The sequence below is a fragment of the Aristolochia californica genome, unplaced genomic scaffold (assembly GCF_029961685.1).
Source record: "Aristolochia californica isolate CCGP_79_NKW_82.1479 unplaced genomic scaffold, dmAriCali1.0.hap1 SCAF_2, whole genome shotgun sequence".
Taxonomy (NCBI): Eukaryota; Viridiplantae; Streptophyta; class Magnoliopsida; order Piperales; family Aristolochiaceae; genus Aristolochia; species Aristolochia californica.
In genome coordinates, this window is record NW_027181881.1 from 1,741,479 (window position 1) to 1,767,552 (window position 26,074).

General features: G+C 38.6%; 3 protein-coding genes across 4 annotated transcripts; 1 reads left to right on the plus strand and 2 right to left on the minus strand.

The window, feature by feature from the left end:
• The first annotated feature begins 173 nt into the window (after positions 1-173).
• On the plus strand, positions 174-11,136 carry LOC137955959 (110 kDa U5 small nuclear ribonucleoprotein component CLO-like). 2 transcript variants are annotated; one of them, XM_068803201.1, is made up of 11 exons: positions 174-498; positions 6,179-6,957; positions 7,703-7,771; positions 7,873-9,066; positions 9,192-9,290; positions 9,418-9,576; positions 9,699-9,784; positions 9,849-10,047; positions 10,199-10,309; positions 10,467-10,673; positions 10,831-11,136. In XM_068803201.1, the coding sequence occupies exons 2-11, from the start codon at positions 6,211-6,213 to the stop codon at positions 10,927-10,929; spliced, it is 2,970 nt and encodes a 989-aa protein (XP_068659302.1). In that variant the 5' UTR covers positions 174-498; positions 6,179-6,210; the 3' UTR covers positions 10,930-11,136. The 2 variants fall into 2 exon arrangements, with proteins under 2 accessions (XP_068659302.1, XP_068659300.1); XM_068803199.1 differs by having other exon boundaries at positions 6,197-6,957.
• A 1,586-nt stretch (positions 11,137-12,722) lies between these two features.
• Positions 12,723-14,956, minus strand: LOC137956630 (phenylalanine ammonia-lyase-like). Its single transcript, XM_068804193.1, has one exon. It carries the CDS (start codon positions 14,954-14,956, stop codon positions 12,866-12,868), a length of 2,091 nt encoding a protein of 696 aa, XP_068660294.1. The 3' UTR covers positions 12,723-12,865.
• A 4,108-nt stretch (positions 14,957-19,064) lies between these two features.
• On the minus strand, positions 19,065-25,862 carry LOC137955431 (PHD finger protein ALFIN-LIKE 4-like). Its single transcript, XM_068802366.1, has 5 exons — positions 25,500-25,862; positions 25,354-25,386; positions 23,875-24,103; positions 19,626-19,758; positions 19,065-19,498 (listed from the first exon to the last, which is right to left on the minus strand). The coding sequence occupies exons 1-5, from the start codon at positions 25,597-25,599 to the stop codon at positions 19,232-19,234; spliced, it is 762 nt and encodes a 253-aa protein (XP_068658467.1). The 5' UTR covers positions 25,600-25,862; the 3' UTR covers positions 19,065-19,231.
• Positions 25,863-26,074: the final 212 nt, after the last annotated feature.

A 26,074-nucleotide genomic window follows, 5' to 3' on the forward strand; every position in this document is an offset into this window, starting at 1 on the left:
TCTACATGCCTCCCAATGGTATTTTTGTTAGTTTAATTAGTGAAAAAAATTAAAATTTAAAGGATTATAAATATATAATTAAATATTTAATTTAAATCTAAGCAGCTAAAACCCAGGCCCTCGTTCTAAATAGTTCTAGAGCTAAGCGAATGTTGAAGAAGAAAAACCCTTGCTGTTTCTAGATTCTCGATTTTTTTGTCTTCCTAGATACTACTCAATAATAGTGAAAACACTGGTATGTTCACGTAGGTGCCCTAGCACTCCCAACTCCTACTTATTGAGCTGCGGCTACGGTTTCAGCTTCCCTGTTGTCAACAAGTAATTTTCTGTTTCGTTCCCGATCCCTCGACCCTTCGGCTGAGAGGCGAACCCAACCCGGACGCCGACCAACAGGGTTTGTTCCTACGTTTCTCAGTAGTTGCTCGTCTCCCAGCGGCGGGTATCCCTCCCAGTCTCTGTCGTGTTTGTTATCGTCTCCGGAGCACTAGCAGGCCGCAGGTATGCATTCTGGGACAGTTAAATTTCTCGGTTATGAAGTCCTACTTCATTTTATTACTTTTTGTTCTTAGAATCGAAATGCGGACTGTGCCTCTCTCTCTCTCTCATCCGACCTGAGTTCAAGAGAGTGGGGGATTGCTTCGCCCCCCTTTTCTCTATACGTTCAAAAGTGGGGGCAGGGCCTTCTTCCCTTCCCCGCAAGGTTCTTCTGTGGTCTCCCTTTTTTTTCTTTTTTGTTTGGTGTCTTTTCTATTATATTTTCTACATACTGTTTTCTCTTGTCAGAGCATTAAATCACCTAATATTGTGATTAAAAGCTACAAACTACACATCTTCTGTCCAAATTTTGATTCATAAGAATTAGCGAGTTCTTATTCTATGTTTTTTTCAAATTTGAAGGTCTAGGAGCTTGAACTTGTAATTTGTTTGTGTTATTGAATAACTTGAATTCAAAGTATGTATTATTTCATTGATTTGTAAGTTGAAGACTTGCATTTTAAAACTTTAGCATTTGATTATCGGAATGTTGTGGTGATTTACTCATTACGTGGTAAGGAAAATTTGGGTAATTTATTTTAAAAAACGGCTTTTGTAGTGGAGTACTCTGAAGTGCTGATGTTTGTTTGAGTGTATTTGAAATATTATATGATCTTGACTTCTTTTAAGGATTTTTTTAACATGTTTAATAAATTTGTTACACATCTGAGTGGCACTGCTCTAGATTCTATAATATAAAGATGCAAATTTTTATAATTTAGTTTATTTTTACAGATTCTGAAGTAAATACTTTTTACTCTGTTTCTTTACCCAACTATCCATTTTGCAGACTGGTAATTGGGTAAATAAAAGTATGTGGAATATAATGGGTAAAACAGTATACAGAAAAAGCTATATCTTATCGGAAAAGTATATGAGAATAGCTTATTCTGTTCCCTTTATATACCTTTTACATTCTTATCTGTCCCAGAAGTGCTGCATGCATGTGTCGCTTGTGGGGGACAAGCAACACCTGCCCCGACAGGCAACATTTGGTAACTGGTCATAGAAGCATGTGGGTGCAAGTTATTGAAGATTTGAGTGTGCTTACAATATTTATTGACTCAAATGCTGATTCAGATAATTGAGGAAAGTAATGATGTCTCTTTGGGTTTCTAAGGGGGTTGTTCTCTGACTGTAAGTTTGCACCCAGTAATCTAGAAAATTCTTGAGCTCTTATCCTATAATTTTCCACGCATGTAGACTAGTCTCTTGTAAAAAATAAAATCTACATGAAAAATAACAATGAAACCTTGCATAGTTTGTATTCACAATTTCTACAAGAATAGGCTTTTTTAGGTCTTACTAGAGACACATTTCTGTTTTGTGGTAAGTTTAACTGTAAGTTTGTTTGTGTTAAACTAAAATCAAGTTCTTGTTGTAGAATGCAACACATAAATGATTGACAGCGTAGAACCCAATTGCTAATTGATTATAATCCTCTCCAGTATTAACTCAAAGGACGTTTTAGCTAGCGAACTGTTTCATTATTTTCATAAGGTGAAGCTGTTTCAAACTGTTTCTTCTCAAGTAAATCTTCCAGAAAAGAAACTTCCATTATAGGAAATCCAGGAACTAACAGCATAACAAGAGTTTTTAAGAAAATCTTATTTCACACACTCTGTATCAAAATTTGCTGGAAGCAACTCACAGAATGGGGTTAAGTATATGAGTTGGATGTCATGGGGTAACAAATTATGCTCACTTTCTCAGCATAAACCTATCAGAATAAAAACAAATACTATATCTTTGTGGCTCATGTAAAAAATATTTTGCCACAAAAAATATTTTCGAAAGCTTCACTGATTAACCATGGCAGTCTGATGCAACCTTTTTCATGCATGAAAAACTTGTAAGATTGTTCTCTATGAGCTACTGATGTCATTATTCTCACTCCACTGGCTCCCACAGCTCAAGTGACTGGTAATTGAATCCAGTTAGAGTGATTGTTTTCTCAAAAAACAAAAAAAAAATTATTTTAGATACAGCACTAATACGGATTACTTGTATTATCCAAAACAATAAGGGGGAAGTACTAAATCAAGTTTGCCTATTTTCACACGACACAATGACATACACGAGTTCAACCCTGCAATCGAGTAGATTTAATTTCTGACTTACTTCTTTGCTGCAACTGGAAACAAGATTCCTGTTGGGACAATTTCCCAAGCATTTTAAAGCACTTATTGGGTGCCATTTAAGTAGTAAATTTCCTATAGGTTTTGTTTAATTATTACCTTGTCAAAGTTGAGAACTGCCATGGGGGTATATGGAAATGAAAATCTTTCTTAACTGCCTAAGCTTGTCGGAGCTTGCTACTTAATCTAATACAAGAAGTTAGCATATGAGCTCATACATGTAGTCACAAGAAAAAAATGATGATACAAACATGTAGGAGTTTTGTCATAGTCAAATGTGCATTAAAGCGTTGAAAGTCATTGGTCCCCTATAAGATATGTAAAGGTGATTGTCAGTACTCCAGGTCTTTGGTCTTACTTTTTAAATAATAATATTAGGAATAATTTGGAGTAAACAATTACCTGTGCAAGGTTTGCTTGGGCTTGATTTTCATGAGAAAAGAAAGACTAGCTGCTATACTATGCTTCTGCTGTTGTTCGACACTTCTTATTTGGTGTATTTTGTTCAAGCATACCCTTTTTTCTTGTTGCACTATGAGCCCACGCCAATTTGGGTCTTTACTAGCCGTTTTTCTTCCAGCTAAAGTAGGTTCCACATCCATTCGCGATGTGTCACTGTCTACTTCTGTTCTTAGTAGTCTCACCCTGTGCCACGTTTTCCACAATTTCATCAACTTCTGCAAGTAGTCTTTGGCTTATTTGAGTGAAAAATGCATGTGACTCTTCTGTAATGGCTGTTCTTGACTCTATCTTTACATGTTACGGTATAGATATGCAAAGTGCCCTCCCTATTGCTCTCTCTGGCTTTATTTGTATAACAGACCCACAGTTATCTTTAATCTTACCTTTCTTTGCATTCCTATTCCATCTTTTCAACAAGTAGCATGTTATGAAGATGATCTATGTGAGTAACAACCATAACCTTCAAACAATGAACATGTACTATCTCATCAAATTGAAACTTACAACAACTAGACTGAAAGTTGTCATTTGATGCATTTTTAGCAAAAAAATTGTTTTTTGCATTTATATTATTTTACTTTTACTATTTTTGAAATCATCGTTATTTTATATTTTATTAACTGTATCTCTTTTTTAATATGTTTGTATAAAATATCATAATAACTATTTTACCCTAATTTTAATGGATTTTGTTGCCCTTAGTTGAAATTTGACCATATCCTGAAGTACGCATCTAGCTGATTGTATTAAACAATAAATCATCTAAAAGGACTGCATGTAGAAATTGTCTTTTAATTAATCCTTTTTTAAAGTAGCTAATGCAGGTTGTCTTTTTGAATAGTTTAAGAGTTAAAGTCGTGACGAAGAAAAACCTTATTTCTATTTCTCTCTCTCTCTCTAGAATCACAATTATGTCTTATAAAAAACTCTGGTCCTTTCTCAATGGTTTGTGGTTCGATCTCGTTGTTCACTTAGAACTAGAACTCGGACTCCAACTTATATCATTTTCAGCTGCGGCTATAGCTTCTTTGTTGTCAACAAGCACCTCTTTCTCTGGGTCCTTTTCTCTGTGATGTTCAGGTAGTATCTCCACCTTTTTACTCCACCTTTTTTTCCTTGCTTTCATTTCAAAGTTTCTTCTTTTTTTTGGTTGACCTGGTATTCATTAACAACTGAAATTGTCTATCACTACACAATCATTATTTGCTACAGCTTTAAAACATACATATTCGTAACATATATAAGACTTCCCCTCCTTGGGAACTGAATCGAATAAAATCCTGCCCAATAAGTCACCCTTCTGACTTCTGTGTAGAGTGTTCACTTCTCTAAATAGGTGAGTAAGCCTTGTTAAGAAACTAGTCCTGTCTCCAATAATTGGTTCACCCTCCATGGGGGCTTCATTTCTCCATTAAAGTTGTTGATAATTATCTTTGCTTCTTCATTATATTGAGCTTGTAGCAAACACTCTTGGTCTTTGCGTAAGTACGGTATCTATAAAGTGCAGTGCCATGGCACTTACGGCCGGAAATGAATAGTAGAATAGTGGAAGCCAATCCTCATCCATTGGTATACTCGCACATAACAGAGTCCTGCAGCTGAAACGAGGTAGAAACTAGAGCCTTAAGTTATACAAACTGCATTTCGGTACACCCTTTATAAGAGGAAGATTCAACACTGGTTATAGGCTGGGCTAACAAAGTGATGGTTGGCCCATGGAAGCTATGCACATATTTGATGAGATTATGAACATAACAATTGATTGGCTAATAGCCTGCCTCAAGGTTCTAAGATCAGCTAACTCAGATGCTGACCAACTAGCAAAAGATGGGGCATCCGGAGATCATTTGTCTTTGCCTACACTTGAGTTGTTTGTAACCAATATCGTACTTTATGTTGTATCACTAATGCTCAGTTGATTAATAAAAGCTACCACCATTTTCAGAAAAGATTATTTTCCAGTCTCCCTGAAACTCCACTTCGTGTATCTACAATAGATTTATTAAATAACAGACAAATGTAGCTACTTTTTCTTCAACAATGATATCTGAAACACCCCCCTCCTCTACCTATAGAGTATGAAGCAATTACTGCCTGCCCTAATAGTCCATAATATACACACTCCCCTTCTACGGAGTATGAAGTAGTTGCTGCCCCATCAAACATTGCCACACACCACCCCTCGATGAGGTTAGGCCAATTAATCTGCCTTCGTTTTATCCCTTCTTGAAATTCCCCAGCAACCCCAAATTTTTGTATGAATGTTGCCTCACTTGGTGATACTGATAGGCAAATGCATTCTGAAATGAACTCTTTAGTGGCACTGAAAACTTTTTTTGAGTCACTGCTCTAATCAAAGAACTCTCTCTATCATCTGGTGATTTTTTCCTGCCAAATTGCTCTCAGCCAGAAGGCAAAACTGGTCAGCTTCTTCCTGATACTACTTGTAACATTCACTTTTGCTAAGGAAATCCTTCTCTTTCTAAATTATTAACTAATATTCTTTCTATCTAGACTCTTACCCTTACAGTTAATGGAGAAAAGCAAATGTTTGAAAATTCACTGGAGATTCTTTGTCAGGGACTTCACTTCTTGGGAATCAAATCTCCTTGAACATCAAATTCCCTGTGTAAGAGGATGAATTTTGAATGGTTTTCTACCAAAGTATACATATTTCTCTTAATTTTTTGGGGATTTTGATTTCCATGAAGGACTAAGGCTGACACATTTTTGAGCTGTGGTGGATGAGATTGTTGTTGTATAGAGGTGCTTATGCTCAGAAGGTTTATCCATATACTGCTCTAGTTCTTCGACCCTTTTTTACATGTCAAAAAACAAAATAAAGAAAATATGCTTTGACAATTTTTTACCCTTTGAACGTCCTTTTTCTTATTATTTATGTCTCAATTTACTATGCTTTCTTTATTTTTAGTATGGTTTATCTGAATAATTATGTCCTGTGTTTGTGACTTGAAATTTTATTTTTTCTGAAAGTACCGTATTACTTGCTTGATTTGATGACGTCTGAAACTCTCTTGTAACAGTTGCAATTAACCTTACAGGCTGAAATTTCCAAATGGACGACAGTCTTTACGATGAATTTGGTAACTACATTGGGCCAGAAATTGATTCTGACCGGGAGTCCAATCAGGATTCCCAAGATGAAGAAGAGGATGTTGACAAGCCCACTGAAGAAGCAGAAGGCTCCGATGATGAGGCTACTGCAGCCCCTCCAAATGGGTGGCTAACCATGTCTGCTGATATGGATGTTGATAATCAGATCGTTCTTGCTGAAGACAAGAAGTACTACCCTACTGCAGAAGAAGTTTATGGTGAAGATGTTGAGACCTTAGTCATGGATGAAGATGAACAACCTCTTGAACAGCCAATTATAAAACCTGTCAGAAACATAAAATTTGAAGTGGGTGTTAAGGATTCATCTACTTACGTATCTACCCAGTTCCTTCTAGGACTCATGTCCAATCCTTCTCTTGTTCGAAATGTTGCCCTAATTGGCCACCTTCAACATGGTAAGACAGTTTTTATGGACATGTTGGTGGAGCAGACACACCATATCTCGACCTTTGACCAGAACAGTGAGAAACACATGAGGTACACGGACACAAGGATTGATGAGCAAGAGAGAAAGATATCAATTAAAGCAGTTCCAATGTCTCTTGTACTGGAAGATAGTAATGCAAAATCCTACCTCTGTAATATCATGGATACTCCGGGGCATGTTAATTTTTCCGATGAGATGACCGCTGCTCTCAGGCTGGCTGATGGTGCAGTATTGATTGTAGATGCTGCCGAAGGAGTTATGGTAGGTGTTTGTGTGGAGACATTTTTGCAACCGAAGTGGTTGTAATATACTCAAAATTGGAACATGATAAAAAAAAGCGTAAATTGATAGGTTTGAACCATAAATTTGTCATCTCTTTACCTCTGTGTTACATGGAATTATGTGCGAGTTGCTACATCATATCAAAATTTATTATGATGAAATGTAATAAGCACACTGTATAATCTTACCGTATAATCTTGCTGCTTATCATCCATTCTGCACCATGTATGTGTGGCATGCATATCATACTCTTGTGATGTGCATGGTCTTGCTATTTCATAACATTGTGAAGCATAAGCAACTCAACTGGTAATCAGCTAATTATGTATGCCTGTTTCTGACAATGTTGGACACAAGCATCCTGTTGTCCCAGTTGCTCAAAAGAGAAATATTGTACTGCCTTTCTTATTCTTAATACTTTTGACAAGTCTTTTGGATGTGGAATTGTCATTAAATTATCTCATACTCTGGTTGTTTTTCCCTATTGGAAATTGACTAGCAGAAAATTCTTGTATCAGGGTGTATAGGTTCACAGTTTTAAAGGATTTGAGTTGCTCATTTGTTCTACCTTGAGTGAATATTGTGCATGTCACAGGCTTATCAGGCTTGTTAATAGGCACAAACATAGATTTTACTCAGATGGCAAATGCTGAAATACTGACAATATGTTGTTGGTTACTTACTATTTGTGTATGAAATTTCTGCCATTGTTTGATATTTGCAGGTTAACACGGAGAGAGCCATACGACATGCTATTCAAGAAAGGCTTCCTATTGTAGTTGTAATCAATAAGGTAACACTCATATACAATATTTCATCAAATCCCTCAGTCATGGGCCTTTTGTAATTTCTCTGGATTGTTTAGATGTTAAAGGAGGCAAATTTTTCTTCAAGGTTGACAGGCTTATAACAGAACTCAAGCTTCCACCAATTGATGCTTACCACAAGCTAAGGCACACTCTGGAGGTTATCAATGATCTTATCTCATCTTTCTCTACCAAAGCTGGAGGAATCCAAACTGTAGATCCTGCGGCTGGAAATGTCTGCTTTGCCAGTGCTAGTGCAGGATGGTCTTTCACTCTTCAATCCTTTGCCAAGCTCTATGTGAAACTTCATGGTATCCCCTTTGATGCTGGTCAGTTTGCAAAACGCCTCTGGGGTGACATGTACTATCATCCCGAAGACAGGAAATTCAAGAGGAAGCCCCCCATGAATGGAGGACAAAGGTCCTTTGTGCAGTTTATTCTTGAACCTTTATATAAAATTTATAGCCAGGTTATTGGAGAGCATAAGAAGAGTGTAGAGGCCACTCTTGCTGAACTTGGTGTCACCCTCAGCAACTCAGCCTATAGATTGAATGTTCGACCTTTACTGAGATTGGCCTGTAGTTCTGTCTTTGGGACTGCGACTGGCTTTACTGATATGCTTGTGGAGCATATCCCTTCTGCAAAGGCAGCTGCAGCTAACAAAATAGAGCACATATATACGGGCCCTCAAGATTCCTCATTTGTAGAAGCGATGAAAGACTGTGACCCTGATGGTCCTCTTATGGTTAATATCACCAAACTTTACCCGAAGAGTGATTGTAGCGTCTTTGATGCTTTTGGTAGGGTTTACAGTGGTACAATCCAGACGGGTCAGACAATACGAGTGCTTGGAGAGGGTTATTCTCCTGATGATGAAGAAGATATGACTATAAAAGAAGTAACTAAGTTATGGGTGTATCAAGCACGCTATAGGATTCCTATTAGCAAGGCACCTGCAGGTTCATGGGTTCTCATTGAGGGTGTGGATGCTTCAATCATGAAAACCGCAACACTATGTCCAATGGATTTGGATGAAGAGGTGTACATTTTTCGTCCACTTAAATTTAACACTTTGCCTGTTGTTAAAACTGCAACAGAACCATTGAATCCAAGTGAGTTACCTAAAATGGTGGAGGGCCTTAGAAAGATCAGTAAAAGTTATCCTCTTGCCATTACCAAGGTTGAGGAGTCGGGGGAGCACACAATTCTAGGAACTGGGGAGATTTACCTGGATTCGATCATGAAAGATCTTCGAGAACTTTATTCTGAAGTGGAAGTGAAGGTATCCACTTTGTGACTCATTTGCCAACTGTGCTAGATAAGTTATTTTATAGGGTATTCAGAATTTAAATACACTTGTTAACATGTTTGATGGAAAATTTGTGAAAATTTGTCTGATTGAGTTAGGTGGCAGATCCAGTTGTTTCCTTCTGTGAGACGGTGGTGGAGTCCTCATCAATGAAATGTTTTGCAGAAACACCCAACAAAAAGAATAAAATCACAATGGTAGTAGCATCTTGCCTTGATTTTTTTTTCCTACGCTTTTTATGCTTCAATAATTTCAGAGATCTCTGTCATCATACTGGTTCTGTTGATTTGCTTTTTCTCTAATTCATAATGTGCTTTGTTTCAGCTTGCTGAACCCTTGGAAAGGGGACTGGCTGAAGATATAGAGAATGGTGTAGTTAGTATTGACTGGCCAAGGAGGAAACTTGGTGACTTTTTTCAAAGCAAATATGAATGGGATCTTCTTGCTGCACGTTCCATATGGGCATTTGGGCCGGACAAGCAGGTTTTGTATCGCTTTCTTCAAAGATCCACTAGTGTAACCAGAATTTGCTCAAGTTTGTGGACTATTGCAGTTTTTTTTTACTGTTCTCTTTCTTTTAATGCTTCAATCTAAACCACATACAGGGACCAAATATTCTGTTAGATGACACTCTTCCTAGTGAAGTTGACAAGAATTTGCTGAATGCTGTCAAGGATTCGATCGTGCAGGGGTAAGTAAATTGCTTCAGTATTCCAATTTTAATTTGGATCTCTGTAATAGTGGTGTTTGTACAGGTTCCAGTGGGGAGCTCGAGAAGGCCCACTTTGTGATGAGCCCATCAGAAATGTGAAATTCAATATTCTTGATGCGACAATTGCTCCCGAGCCACTGCATCGAGGTGGTGGTCAGATCATTCCTACAGCTAGGCGGGTTGCATATTCGGCTTTCCTCATGGCAACACCTAGGCTAATGGAACCCGTATACTATGTGGAGGTAATACTTTGGTATTTATAGAACAAGGGGAGAGAACATGGAAAGGAAAGTTTGCTATGATAAATCAATGCTCGATCTCTTCCTTTTTCGTTTTTGAAAAGCAGAAACTCAAAAGTCTGGTAACATGAGTATTTCTTCATTGTTCTTTCAGATTCAAACACCCATGGACTGTGTCTCTGCAATCTATACCGTGCTATCTCGTAGACGTGGCCATGTGACAGCTGATGTTCCACAGCCAGGAACACCTGCATATCTTGTTAAGGTATTTCTGATCATTCATAAATAATTGACAAGTAAACCTAGGCATTCATCAATATTTGCTAAATAAACCTATTAGGTTTATCAATAGGTCTGTGGTTCAAACATAAAATCTGGATGACATCTTAGATGCTACTGAAATGTCTTTGGGAAATTTTCAGGCATTTCTTCCTGTTATAGAGTCATTTGGCTTTGAGACGGACTTGCGCTACCATACTCAAGGGCAGGCATTTGGTCTCTCAGTCTTTGATCACTGGGCTATCGTTCCTGGTGATCCACTGGATAAGAGCATAGTCCTCCGGCCTCTAGAACCGGCTCCAATTCAGCATCTTGCTCGAGAGTTCATGGTTAAGACCAGGCGCCGGAAGGTATGTGTCTACATTGTCCATATTGACAAGGTTTTTTATTAGACCTAACTGTTTTTTTTTTTTTGTTTTTCTGTTTGATCAGCAGTTTAGCTATATTGATTGCAAGAGAGGCCGAGGACCCCTAGTTACTAATAATATGTTTACCTTCTGCTTTCAGGGTATGAGTGAGGACGTGAGCATCAATAAGTTTTTTGATGAAGCTATGGTTGTTGAGCTAGCTCAGCAGGCCGCTGACCTTCATCAGCAGATGATATGAATAGGCTGAAGGAGTCGCCCCCCCTGCACTCTTCTTGTGTACAACACCGATATTTTTGTAAGGCATTTGTTTTAACATGTTGTCATAGCCACTAGGTATTTCAGATTTTTGTGGATTTGGATAAGATAGCTGATATCAATGTTATAAATATCGAGCATGAGAACAAACCGGCAGTATAAGACAAAGGAAGAAGATTGCCAGAAGCAATAGCCGTTCCCCTCAGCAGCAGCTTCTGAATCAAATTCTCGTTCATAAGCTTCGTCATGGCTTCCAGTAACACCACCTGATTCTGGACTACCCTTGCATGAGACTATTGGTGCAAACGGCAGCCTTGGCGTAGCTCAGAGGCAGAGTCTCCTTCCCCATGACGTTGGCGTTATGAAACCATATCAGCTCCGTCTCGAGTTCCGCCGCTTGTTGGCCGTCCCATGAGAAGTCGACCCAAAGCGGCTGATGATCCCATAAATATCAGTGAAATGGGTTTCTCTAAATGAGAATATGAAAGGGGGGTAGAGATGGAAGGGATGGGGAGGGATGAGTTGAATTTAAATCAGTTTTACGAGAAAGAGACTGAAATAAGTCGAATTTAATCGGTTTACAAGACAAGGTTATGAGAATGGGGACTAGGTCGAAATTAGGTTTTAGGTTGTGAATCTCAAATTTTGTTAAATTCATCTGAGAAGGGAGTCTTCTTCAACCGAAGGAATCTTCGTCACTGGAAACGATACCCGGTTCGATCCAACAAAACTGCAAAGACTGCAATTTAATTCCTTCAATTTCAGACTTCCCACAACGTACTGCATTCGCAGCAGAACCAATACTGTTATTTACTTTCCCTGATTGCATTCTTTGTGTTGCTTTCGAGCTTAGAAAGACAGATTTTGGTTAAAGAGGAGTCGTTGAAACGAAAAAAATAGCTTGATAAAGCCATAAAGCAGGAAGAATACCAGAGAAGATCAGTTCATGAAACAAAAAAGCTGCCTCACTGCGAACCTAGGCATTCTTCCCAATTTTCTGAATGACCGACTCCTTTCTTGTGATTCGTGTCACTTCAATATTTTCAAGTTTTCTTTGTCGTCCTTCGAGACAATTTACCTCTACAAGAAAGGCGGAGGGCGGAGCTTTTCCCCTTTCCGTTGGGCTTGTTTCTGCAATGGAGGAGAAATCCTTCGATATCTTGCCCATCTGCGACGGCTAAGAGGCTGGAGAATTTTTCCTCTGTCGCCACTCAGAACAAGGAGGGCGGAGAGGGCGGAGAGGACGTTAGTGCTCCCCCTCTGTCCAGGTTTGCATTATCATGGGGAGAGAACTCTTCTCCCATGCGGGTGATCCAGTTGACCAAATTGGGTTTGACAATTTAGGTCGATTGGTTCATCAGTTGAACTATCCAACCCGGCTTGGTCAACTGGGTTTTGACCCGATTCCGAGTCTTTGATATGTGTAACCTGGACAATGGACCGGATCTGAATAAACCGGTTCAATCGATCTGTTTGGCCTGGGTTTCCCGAAACTAGCAACAAGCAAAAAACAAATTAAAGCCAAAGATTAAGAGAAGGAGATCTCGAAGGAGGGAGAACAAAAAAAAAATGGTGGTGGGAATTTGATTTGAAGAGAAGGAGATTACTCTTTTCCAATTATTTCGGACGAGGGAGCTACGAAAATGGAATGTTTCATCAAAACAGAACCACTGATTCCAAATATAAATTTATTTTTTTGTTTAAAAATACATATTGAAGTTTTTGAGTAATTCCAAATTTCAAAACAGATATCACAGACCCATTTACATGTACTACTCTATCAATCACTACCTTTCAATTTTTATTCTTTTCTCCGATTCGTCGTCTCGATCCTCCGTTCGAAGTTTACTGTGATTTTCCTCCCAGAAGTTGCAGCAGGGGACGCCGCTGCTCTCGGGATGACCAGGGACCTGGCGATCTCAGTTCGTGCCCGCGGAAGCCCGGCACGACGTCAAACACTCAAGCAGCACCTCGCCCAGTCTGTCTTCCTCGATCGCCTCGTACACTTTCTCGATATGTTCCCCGGGGCTCACCTTCTTCGCGCCACTCAGAAGCTCCGTTCCCACTTCACTCCTTACGAATCGGTAGATGGAATATGTTCTGCACTTCTCGATCCTGTTCGCTAATGGGAATTCTCCAGCATCGAATCTCTCCCTCGCTCTAGGTACCTCCTCTTCCAGACTTCTCTTCAGTTTCTCTTCAAAAATGGGTATCCGTTTGAACACCGCGTAGCCCTCCTGGCTGTTCGCCTTTTCTCCTTTGAGTGCCCTCTGAACCAGAACTTCTCGCAGCTGTTGCACAAGGGAGTAGGAAGGATTGGTGGGATCATCGAGATAGGAAAACACGGGTTGGTGGTCGATGACCATCGATAGTTCCTTCTCGCAGAAACGGGCTTCCAGGAGGGATCCGTTGTCGTCAGAGTAGAGAGTCTTCCTTGATGTTTGTACGATTATCTGCTTAACGAACTCTCTCATGTTCTCCTCCAGGTGTCTGAGATCCACAGCTTGGCAAAGCGCGATCAAGTAAGTTGAAGACATGAGCTTCAAGATCTCCACGGCTTCGGCGCTCTTCCTTGCGGAGATCAAACCCAAAGAATTCACGTCTTGGTTGTGCTGTTCGGCGCTTTGGACGTGGGTAGTGACGGGGTTTGCGAGGTACTGGAGCTCCGAGCAGTAGGCGGCCATGGCGATCTCTGCCCCTTTGAGACCGTAGTCCAAGCTCGGGTTGGGCCCGCCGCTGAGATTCGAAGGGAGCCCGTTGTTGTAGTAGTCGCAGACGAGCTCCGAAAATTGCGCAAAAATGAGCTTCCCTATAGCAGCCACGGCGATACGCAGGTTATCCATGGAGACGCCGATAGGGGTCCCTTGGAAATTCCCTCCATGGAGGGCGATGTTCCGGTCGACGTCGATCAGGGGGTTGTCGTTGACGGAATTGATCTCGCGTTCGATCGAGTGGGTCGCCATGCGAATCACCTCGATCTGGGGCCCCAGCCACTGCGGCGAAGTTCGCAGCGCGTACCTATCTTGCTTCGGCTTCGTCAACGGATCCCTCTCGTGCCTAATCTTAGCCTCCTTCATGTAATCGCTCTCGTCGAGCAGGAACTCCATGACCGCCGCGGCCTCGATCTGGCCCGGGTGGTGCTTCAGCTCGTGCGTCAGCGGGTCCGCGTACTCCGGCTTCCCATGCATGACCTCGCAGAACATCGCGGAGAGGACTTCGGCGAGAAGGACCAGCACGTTAGCGTCGTAACAGACGGTCGCCGCCACGGCGGAGCCCACCGCTGTCCCGTTCACCAGAGCCAGTCCTTCCTTCGCCTGCAGCTCAAAAGGGCCGGCGATCCCCACCCGCTTCAACGCCTCCACGGAAGTGATCTCTTCCCCGTCTCTCGTCACCACTCTAGAATTATGACGGCCGGTGAGCAAACCGGCAATGTAAGACAAAGGAACAAGATCGCCGGAAGCAGTGATCGTTCCCCTCAGCGGCAGTTTCGGAATCAAATTCTCGTTCATGAGCTTTGCCACGGCTTCCAGGATCTCCCATCTGATCCCCGAATACCCTTGCATGAGAGTGTTGGTACGCACGAGCATGGCAGCCTTGGCGTAGCTCAGAGGAAGAGTCTCCTTGCCGACGACGCCGGCATTAAGAAACCGTATCAGTTCCGTCTGGAGGTCCGCCGTCTTGTTGGTCCTCCTCTGAGAGGTCGCCCCAAAGCCGGTGGTGACCCCGTAAATATCAGTCCCCCGAGCAATGTTGTCCGCCACCCAAGCAGCGCTGCGGGACACCCGACCCTTCGCTGCCGCCTCGTCCAATTGGACCGCGACCTCGGGTCGACGGGAGATGGCGGCCACCTGGGCGACCGTCAGGGTAGTGCCCTCCAGCTGGACGTCTTGCGAGTCCAGGAACTGGGACACCATTCGGCGAACCTCGTTCAAGTGGGTGCCCTCAAGTGCGATGGCGGCCTTCTTCCAATGCGGGGCGGAGCAGGAAATAGGGAGGTCGGAGGAGGCCATGTCTTGGCTGGTCGGAGGATGAAGGGAAAGGAAGACTGAGAACAGTTTACTGGGAAAGTTCCGTAGTTGGTCGCCTGCCGAGTTGAGGCGGGAGGCTTCTGTATTTATAGGTGAGAAGGGGGGGGGATTATCTTGGTCGGAGCACGCGTCAATGGTCAAGTCATCTAAAACGCAGAGTGGGTGGGTTGGTTAGTGAAGAAGAGAAAGGTTAGGTTAGTTGCAGGTGAATGCAATGGTATTGGAGGGGAAGAGGACACCCAGCTTCGTGGCTGGCTTCCCAGTCAAAAGGGCGAGGGTTCCATACATCTTCCTTGGTCCGACTCCGTGGTGATCACGGCCAACTCCAACCGTCCAACTCGACTTCTCAATTCTCTTATTTTTATATTTAAGCAATATAATCTATTAATTAAAAAATAAAAATGTATATATTTAATGATTGGTTGATATAAATTGGTTTTAAAGATAGTAAAATTCTGAGAAAATCCAATTAATTGAGCTGAAACAAGTAGGTTAGTGGGTCAATCAAGACCAAACAAAATAATATAATTTAATATTAAAATTTAATTTTATTTCCTATATTGATGGTATTTGGCTTCAAATTAGGCACAACTAAAAGTTGCTTTAAATTATATTTTTTTTAAAATTAGCTATTTTAAAGGGGAGACATGAAATACTTTTTTAAAATTTATTGTTTCTTTTTAGAATGAGGATATAAAATATTTTATTTTTAAAAAATCATTCTTTAGCCCTAATATAAAGAGAAAAAAAAGGTAAATAAATTATAAATAAATAAATAAATTTTAAAGTAATATAGGACCCAGTCTCTCTCTATAGGAAACTTGCCTTATGGTAATAAATCTCTTTCAAGAACTTTAAAAAATTGTTCAAATTTGTCTCAAAGCAATTTATTCATTTTGTTTTATCCAAATAATTTAGCAACACTTTTACGGTCAGTTTTGTCTCATCGACATAGTTATGGTGCATTTTGTTCGGTAGGAAATTGTACAAATAAAGTGCACCCTAGAAGTCTCATTTGATAAATATATATATATATATATATATATTAGTATGATAAAAAATCGTGATTAATATTTTAAATACATTTTAAATATGAAAAATTAAATACCCTTCTTGTAAATAGTCAAAAAATCTTGATTGCATTACTTAATTTATTTATTTTTGTCAATTTTTTTAATAATAAAAAATAATATTCCTAAGAGAATTAAAAGACTTGAGTTGAGCATTTTGGTGTGATAGAGAAAGTGGTCCTTCCGTTTTCCTTGGAAGAACAAGTGAAGAAAAGTGTGAAAGCTTTTGAAGTTGATTCCTAGAGACTGATGTGAGGGCCAGGTGTGAAACTAGTATGAGCATATGGATCCAAACCATTCAAAGATATCGCTTGTCTTCACATTGATCTAATTAATGTGATTTTGAAATGCTTCTTTGTTATGTCTTTGTCTCGCATTTACTTGGGGGTTAGTTAACATTGAAGTTGAAGTTAGACTTTAAATTCAAGGCAATGATTTGATTCAATTTTAATTCTTTCTTGGGTGTTCAGATTAATAAGATAATGATGTAAACAAAAGAATGAGTAACCTTTTATAATATACTTACGTAGAACATATACCTAAAAAATAATTAACCAAAATAAACATGGTTACTATACTAAAAAGTGGTTTAATGTAGTATTAAAATATATTAATATACTAATTAATGAAATATTATATTATATTAATTAATTATTACAATTTATTATAAAATAATATAATAATTACGTGTGACTATAATAAATTATAAAAAATAGAAGATGGATTTTTTACGTAGTATTAATTAATAATATATATTTTTTAAAAATAATAATTGGTTTAATTAATTATAAAAATAGAATAATTAAACCAAAATAATTGATCAAATGCTTTCTTTAAAAATATTTTAATTACTAGTCTTAAATTTCTAATTTAATATAGTAATAACATTAATAAATATAATAAATAAATAAATAAATAAATAAATAATTTTATTAATAACCCAGGATAGATTACTAATAATATAATATATATATCAATAAAACTTGAAAAACAATGTTTAAAAATGAATCGAGTTACTAAGAATAATCCACAATTTACAGCATAAAAGCAAACGTTTATGCCTTGGAATATAACAACGAGTTCGTGCTTTTAATATTAAAATCATCAATGTAGGGGGGAATGGCAGAAAATAGGTTTTATTAAACCAAAATAAAAATAAGTTAATTAAACCAAAATAATTTATCCAATGTTTGATTTAATAATATTTTAATTACCACTATTAAATCACTAATATAATACAGTAATTAAAAAATAAATATAATGAATAAATAATGCTGGTTTAATTTTTCCTAATTTAGGAAATTAAATCAACAACGACGTCTTCCTCACAGCGCTGATAATGGCAGGGAGACAACGGCGGGCCAACAGGCAATGTTAATGGAGGCGGTGTTCCAACGGTACGCCGAGAGGGATAAGAGAGGGAGGCCAAGAGGCTCTACGATGAAGCGGCAATAGGCAATGGCGATAGAGGCTCGGCGGTGGTGGCTTTGCGACAGCGGCTCGGTAATGGCGGCTCTACGATGGAGGCCGAGAGGGAGAAAAAAATTGAGGGAGGAAGGTTGAGAGGGAGAAGAGACGAAAGGAGAAAGAAGCTGAAGGGAGTGCAAAGACGAGAGGAAGAAGAGAGTAGGAGAAAAAAAATTTCGGGGGAGGAAGGCTGAGAGGGAGAAGAGAGCGCGAGAGAGAAAATATATTTTGTTGGGGGAGGAAAGACCCATCCTGAAAATTTGCTTCAAGTGAATGATTCAAAAATTTGGGCTAAATCATGATTCCACGATTTTAGCCTAAGACGATTACCTATATTTTTCAGATGACACTAGCATTGGTGCACGACCTAATTGAATGAACTACATAATATGCGTAAACTTCATTGACTAACTCCCCCCTAATTTTAAGTAAAATAGACAGTTCTAATTGCTCTCTCAATTTAAAATATACTTTAACAAGGAATAGAAATACATTCACTTGATTACTCCTTTTCATCGGTAGGAAACACAGACCACATGGGTTAGGTTTCAAGTAAAAACCCATGATGGATATATATTACGAATTCCATCTTCACTCTAACACTTATTCTTGCATCAAAATACAAGTCATATAAATTGTTGCTTTATGTACTAATGATCAGACCACGACATAAATAATCATTTTTCTCATATTTGTGTTTAACACACCAACCTTATTGGTTCATCGTTCTCTAAGCTACTAACTGGTGGGGTACTCAAATGGTTAACCAATACTCCACCCGTTTATGCTATCTACTAAGGTTTTTCCCTGGTTTTAGTGTTTTGTTCGGTGAGTTGTCTTATTTTCCGATTCCACAGGTCTGAATTTATTTTGAAAATGTTGAAAATAAAAATTCGAGATACAGCTGAATTTGGAGAAGAACTGGAAAAAACAAGGTCATGCATAGCAAAATTCAAAACGTAACGAAGGGAAACAATGCTGCCGTATCCCTTTCCTGGAAGTTCCAGAGATTTCCACAGCCGAAGGGCAAGAACTGTATCTGAACAGTTGAAACAGAAGCAGAAAGTCCAAGTCTACTGTCTACGTGAATGGAATTGAAAGTTGACGAAAAGACCTTTGGCCCATTCTCACTCGTTTTCCTCGTGCAGAAGACCTTTTTGTTTCTCTATCAACCTGGATCGTCGCTTCAGTCTTTTTCATGCAAGGGTCTGGTTTTAGCATGTTTGGACTATACTGGTTGTGTTTCTCATGCGTTCCCATCCCAGAAATCGACGATTTTGTGGTTTGCAGGTTCCTGAGAAAGATTTAGGCAATCACTTGAAGATGATCCAGCATTCTTACGCATGTCTCCGTCCTTCGGGTACAGTCTTTGGTGAACTCTATTGATCTTTGTGTCTATACTTATCTATCTAATGTTCCAAAATGCAGAAAATACGAGAAAGCTAACACGGTCAAAAGGTATACTCTGAATGAAGAAACGCAAGAAAAACGCCTCAAAAGTGTTTTTCATAGTATTTTTACGGGAACTCTTGGGCACTAGGAACAATTTGAGATTGAAGTCTTTAACTATGAGATTTTAGAGGCAGGAGTATCATACACGTGCTGGGACCAACGTACCCGACAGTAAGAACAACAAACCTGACCATCACTTCCCTTTAAAAAGAAAATGAAAACTAGACAGTTAGCAGAACCCTCAATTACACAGACAGCTTAACCCCCATTAGGGGCGCGCTCTTTTGTTGCTGCAGGATGGACACTTGTACTGCTTGATATGCTCAGCCCTGGCCGGAGTGATTTTCACACATTTGCCGTGGAACCACTTCTCACATATATCACAACAGATCCAGAACTCGTCTGATGCATAATTCTCACCACAAGCCCCACAAAGAGTCTCGCCATGTTCATCCTCCTCTTCATCCTCCAAACCGTCCTCTTCTTCTTTTTGTTCCATGCTTTTTGTGTACTTCGAGTGAGATTCAGAACCACGCTGATGGTCATAGAACATAATAGTAAGAACATAACTTTTATCCTTGGAAGTGTACAAGATGATTTTACTGAAGCACAAAATTATAGAAAATAATTGCAACAAAGACAATAAAAAGACAACTCGTTACCGCTTTGGTGTTGGGCTTGGATTTGTTGCTGCTGTGATTTGTGCCTGACTTTTCCTTCACTTGCTTCTTTGCAGTTCCAGTCACAACCTCAAAGATTGTTGGGAGTTCATTAATCATATTAAACAGCCGCTTCCTGAACAATCATACGGTAGCAGAAAAGAATTTACCATTTGTCCAGATGACATGTCAGAAAGCTCAGTTACTAGCTGCATATTAAGAAGCACCTTAAATCCTCAACATTGGGATATACAACTGATTGAAATGACTACAGATTTTGCAATATTTTTTTGAACCACCAGATTTGGCAATATATTTCTCCCATATGACATTTAACTCCATTTACACAGGTATACCACATCTTCTGTGACACCGAAACATCATCAATCACTCGCACAAAACGAAAGCTCCAAAGATCAAAAACATAATTAGCACATAAAGCAAATCCAGATCAACAACTCAGAAAAATGTATCTTTTTAATGAGGCAGAATATATGTACAATCCATTGAGTTGTCCCTTGATTGTTAGACCAATCAGGATACCACTAGATGCTTAACATAACATGAACATAGTGAGATTAACAATTCATTGAAGAAGAAAGGTCTCAAACAATTACCACGAAGCCAAATTCTTAGTGAGTAGTCCATGAAGATACAACACCCACAGCCAGCCTTTAGGCTGCCTCATGCAATTGGAGTTGCAAAGTTATTAGTCAGCAGCTGGAAAAAAAACCCTCAACCCTAGTTCCACTCTTTGAAAACATTAACCAAAGTGAAAGAAATAACCATACAAGGGAAGAAACAAACAAGTCAAATATCCAGAATCTCTCGTCATTATACAAATTTCTGAGACAATTTAATCAAACAAAGAGCATGATAATGCCCTAGGATGTTAACTTCATCTCCTTCCATATCAAACCAAAAAACAATATGACAAAATCAAAGCAGTTAGAAGTTAAAAAGAGAAAATATACTTTGAGAATTTAGATACAGGAAAGCATCTTTACTTCTTTTAGCCCCTCAAGATCAACATCTTCAATAGACAATCCAATGAAAGGCAGTCCAAGCCAAAAATATTAGAAATAGCCATCCAAATCCAAAAAAAAAGAAAAATAAGACAGTGAAAGCTAACACAAACAATCCAGGTCATAACAAAAGTAATAATTTTAGAAAAAAGGCGGAATTTCATTTACTTGAAGTCCAATAAAAAAATTCTCACTGTCCAGGACATGAGACTCCAGCAGAGATTTCTTTCCCACATAGTATTTGAAACAAGTAAAGATAAGCATAGGTGCATCTCTGCAACAGATTTCTAGAATCACATGTAGGGGCATGTTACAACTTGCACTTATCAATGTAAAACTCCCAAGGATTAAAATTTTGACCATTTCAAGAAATAAATAAATAAATAAACTCGACCTGTAAGTAATTTTCATATAAAATAATATATATTCAAAAGTCTTAAATCTTGAGAACATGTCACTATCATTTCAACATAGTGAAACAACCTTGTGATCATTCTATCACTCAGTCACAAAGATCATGGCACACCAAAACAGAGTCCAACTGAGCTTTTAAGCTGTGCTCAAGAAACATTAAAAAAAGAACCCAACTGAGATTTTAAACTGCGCTCAAGATTCTAGTATTACCTCAATAGAACATAATAGTGATCTATGATAGTCGACAAATTTGTTCTTATTGTGAGTTGTCATTCACCAGAGGCCAAAACATGGTTCACTCAAATCCAAGCTGTTCTTCATGGTGCTACACTCAGAGTCACACTTAAAATTCGTATTTAAGACAAAAGAAAGAGAACAAAGTGTTCTAAAATGCTCAAGAAAAAGTAATATGCCTGACAAATTTAGATACTTACAAGCTAGTCCACCTTTTCTTCTACGAAGTTTGACTATTAGAAATTTCAAAAATAAATTTGCAAACTGATTTCCCAGCTTGTTGTGTGCCTGTTTTGTTTAGAACTTTAATATCTTTAACCCCAACCACTATGGGGATTTCATTTTGGCAAGTGCAGGAAGCTTCATTACTTTGACAACAAGCACCTCAGAGAAATACAAAACATACTTGAATATCCAGACAACGACCTTCTACCACTTCAACAAATAGAGGAAACTCTGAGTTATACGCATTCAGTCGGAACACCAACCGGATCGGAAACCAAATCCTAAACTGACTGACTTCAAAAGAAGTTTGACACCTAGCACTTCGTCAGTGGACCAGTATGAAATAAATAGAAGTTGTCACAAGAAAAAAATTGAAGTAGGTCAAGTCATGCAGGTTTGAAGAAAAGAACATCCCACAAGAACAAGTTTCAATTTAGAAGAAAGGAGAACGAAAAAACAACGAATAATAAAATAGAAAAATTACTAATAATCCATCATAGGACTTGATAGACCAAACTACTGATTCAAGAGGGGTCAAGCTCTAACAAATTAAACAACTTTTGCTTCCGATTCACTTGCAATATAACAGAATTCCCTCCATTTCAAAAAACATATAACAGAATTTCCTCCACTTATTTTTACTCTCTAAATAACATAAATACCCCATCCCACCCACAAATGGGTTTATTAACTATTGACAAAATTGAAATACAGCCCTAAAAAACTGCTAGTAAGAAAAAAATATCAGTAGAAACCCTTCTTTGAAAGATCAAGTCCTTGAGAGACATCTTCTCATTAGCATGAAGACTGTTTAGGTTGTACTCTTCAAGAATGTATACCAAAATTCATTCTTCGATTCTCACAGTCACCCTACTACACACAGAACCTAACAAATTAACTAAAGCAAGGGACAAATCAATCAACCTAGAAATGGAGGTAATAAATGATAGAGAACAACATTGAATTCAGTGTCCAATAGCCACCAAGTATCTAAACTCATCAACGACCCTCCAACATTAAAGAGATTACAGAAGTAGCAAATCCTAAGTGTAATACATGCTTACAGCATAGAACTTCAACATGAAGAAAATATAAATTGTTCCAGTTTTGTTAAAAAAACTAGGCTTGTAGCATAAAGTATCGTTACAAAAATACCGGTATCCCACTAGTGAGAAGACTCCCATACCAAAAACCTGGGTGATTGAACAAAATTAGCTGTAATTTTTGCTTGAACACAAGAGATTTCCATATCAACTAACCCTCAAAACCAATCAAATAATTAAATTAATAAAAAAATGTTCTTGAAATGGCAAGAGAAAAGATTAAAAGTGAACATGTAGGACAGTTTTGAGTATCAACCTTGTGCAAAGGCCTTTTTCTTCTTTCTACTGCAAAATATACCAAGCTTCCTACACATTCTGTAGAGCATAGTGGACTTAATGACCACATGGAGGAGGCATTTCATGGTGTGGAGTTTCAACTTACAAGGCTCATTACGATAAGGGGTTCAACAGTTCAAAAATGAGAGAGAGAGAGAGAGAGTGGAAGAAGAAAGAAAAGAAAAGAAATTTTTTTATCCTGTATATTCTCCAAAATTCTCAAATTTTAGGAGCACAGCAGATCAAAGTTCCCCATCTTAATCAGCTTAGTTCAATTTTTTTTGTAAAATAGCAATTAGTCACAACTCAAACCTTGAGTGACATAGGCAGGCATTTTAAATAGCTAACTTCCTCACCCAAGGGATGCCGCATCAAATAATCAAAACAAATTTGGATAAGGTAAGCCTCCTTCGGCCAATTAAAAAAACAAAAAAAAAAAGAAAAGAAAATGAACACAGCCAACTCATTCAGTGATTGCTTACTACTGAGGTCATGTAAGCACAAAGTGAGAATCACAAATAAGAAAAACTTGAGTAAATAACCTTGTTCACTTTTTCAGCGTCATCTACATCCTACGTAATGATTAAGGATCTTATCTGAGTAAACTGCACCAATTAAAACACTTGGAAGCCTATTATCAATTTCACTTTTAGAAGTACTTAATGAGACTAAACATAGATTCTCTACAAAATTTTGCATGCTATACCCTTTTAACCTATAAATTACAACTTTCCACAAAACTTGAGAGGAAATTTTGGAGTTAGTACAAAAAAATTCTTATCTTACTAAATGAATAGAAAAGGAGAAACACACTAAAAATAAATAAATTAGAACAATGAAATAAAGTTACATGTTACAACCGACAATAACAACAAGATAAATGAACAAACATAAATACAGCTAAACATTCAGAGAAGATAAAAAGATATCTACATGAACAACTCACTTCTTCAATGATATGGATAAGAAAATCACCTGTCATTCTTATCAAACCCAAATCTAGCTCCAAAATAGAAGGCCACAGCAAGTAACCAGGCATCACTGTGGACAGCAACCAAAGACAACCAATCTTTCTCCTGCATCCCATCTCGAGCAAAGTTAATGCCTAATGCAGGTTCAGGGAGCTCAGGTGGGACCTCATCAGCAGGTAAATTTACTTCCCATTGCTCACTTGGGAAGCCATAGAGGCATAAGTTTTCCTTTTCTGCAAAAAAATGTGATGCCACTATTAAGTTGCCTAGCCAAAAAAAATTATAGAACTAAAAAAATAGGTAGCATAAATTGCTATTGGATTGAAGCACAAAGAATACCACTAAGTGAACACAAATTTAAATCAACCAACAAAAAAGACTAACTGGAAAACCAAAATGGCATCAGAATTATTAGTCCTGATGATCAACAAGCAGCATAAGAAAGTCTCAAATTCATAAATCTAACTGATTAAAAACACTAATACTTCAAAGTATGCAGGACTCAAGAGCAAGGACTGAGCAAGAACCACAATAGATAATCCAAAAACACATTCAAGTTGTTTATTTTCCTTTCAATAATCCATAAAAATGGCATGCAAGAAAAACTAGAGTTCAAAACAGACTGCCATTAAGGAATTTAATGCCCACAGTAAAACTTAAGATTTAGCAAGAAGACAAAATTGGTAACCAATTATTTCTATTCACATCCACACATCAGTGTCCTAAAATCTCAACTCACTACCATGACCAGAACAGACAATTCCTTTCAGACAGACACTAATTCAATCTCGAGAAATTCCCTTACTTGGAGTAATTTTAAATAACACCACATATTTCTTCATGTGGCTCCCAAGAGAGCACGTACATATTCACACCATCACTTAGCTACTCAAGTACTACAGAGAGACAATATTACATTTGGAAGAGGACATGAGAAACAAAAAAATAAAAAATAAAAAGCAAAATGTATAGATAGGTGAGGCTAACGGTAATAATAAAAATTAAAAGCTCGTAAGGGTAAACGATGATGTTCTGTACTCAAGAATCGCTGGTCTAAAAGCGGTACACCAACCACTTCACTTTCCTACCATGAGAGCGATTAAACACTGGAACTTCACGACATACTTCGAAACGGAATATTGCAAAGTGTAGCTGACATTTTAATTTTTTCAAAAACAAGTAAAAAGAGAGAAGAAAACATGCTTCTTAAATTTAAAAAACATACAGAAGAAATAATTTGCATAGCGACAGAACCGAGGTAAATGAAGACAACGAAGTCGCAGAAACAGCAGCAAAAATCAACAAAGAGCACGCCATATGAGCTTAAACCCTAACAGCAAACAAAGTAAAACATCCCGACCAAAACTTCGAACAATACTTGCTGGTCAACCACCATAACCACCGGACAATAGAAAAAAAAATCCACCGAGAACAACGACCTTCTTTCACAAGCACAACGCAATCACAAGCCTTAAACCCTAACCTGGATCGCACTGGTTGAAAAATTCCTCCACGTCTGCACAAAAACCAAAAGCAGCACATATATCAGTACCAAAAAATGCAGCAAAAAGTTAAAAAAGAAGCTACAAATTCACATCAACAGAAGAGGTCAAGAACGGAAATAAGCACCTGTAGTGAGAGCTTTAATCATTCCGGCTCTCCGGCCTTTAAAATCTCTGAATACCTCCTCAACCGTCCGAGGATTGTACGGTCCGGATCCCGCGTCCATCGCTCACAACTCCACAACCTGCCGCGAGAGACAAAAACGAACAGAATATAGACAACACAGGGACGAAGAAACGAAAGAGGACGGTATAGAAAAGGAGCGAGGACGGGAGCAGAATCCAGCAGAAGCAAGAAAAAAAAAAAAAAAAGAGCAGCGGTGAAACAAGGGGACTGCGTTTTGTGTTCGGAAAGGAGGGAAAGATGAAAGAAAAATATTTGACCTCTCCTCTCTCAGAAGAGGGGACTGAGCAGTTTCGGAGGAAAAAAGAAAAACGACATTCGCTTGGCGGATTTGAAGCGGATTGTAGTCGATGGTTTAACTGGATTTCAGACGGGGGTACGCGTCCGGGAACGGATCATCCTAGTATTGGTAAACGCTAAAGAAAGCCGTGAGTTGATGGACGGATATGCGATCGTCCACGGGGTCATGCGAGAAGCGCCCAACCGGGCCCACTCTAGTCACATCACCCAGATGCGAA

Coding starts and splice junctions, on each gene's coding strand:
- LOC137955959 (XM_068803201.1), top strand. CDS start 6,211: ATGGACGACAGTCTTTACGATGAATTTGGTAACTACATTGGGCCAGAA. Junction 7,772..7,872: donor TTGTAGTTGTAATCAATAAG/GTAACACTCATA, acceptor TTTTTCTTCAAG/GTTGACAGGCTTATAACAGA. Junction 10,310..10,466: donor CACCTGCATATCTTGTTAAG/GTATTTCTGATC, acceptor GGAAATTTTCAG/GCATTTCTTCCTGTTATAGA.
- LOC137956630 (XM_068804193.1), bottom strand. CDS start 14,956: ATGGCCTCCTCCGACCTCCCTATTTCCTGCTCCGCCCCGCATTGGAAG.
- LOC137955431 (XM_068802366.1), bottom strand. CDS start 25,599: ATGGACGCGGGATCCGGACCGTACAATCCTCGGACGGTTGAGGAGGTA. Junction 24,104..25,353: donor TTTCAACCAGTGCGATCCAG/GTTAGGGTTTAA, acceptor ATTTTTTTGCAG/AAAAGGAAAACTTATGCCTC. Junction 19,759..23,874: donor GGGTTTGATAAGAATGACAG/GTGATTTTCTTA, acceptor ATGATTGTTCAG/GAAGCGGCTGTTTAATATGA.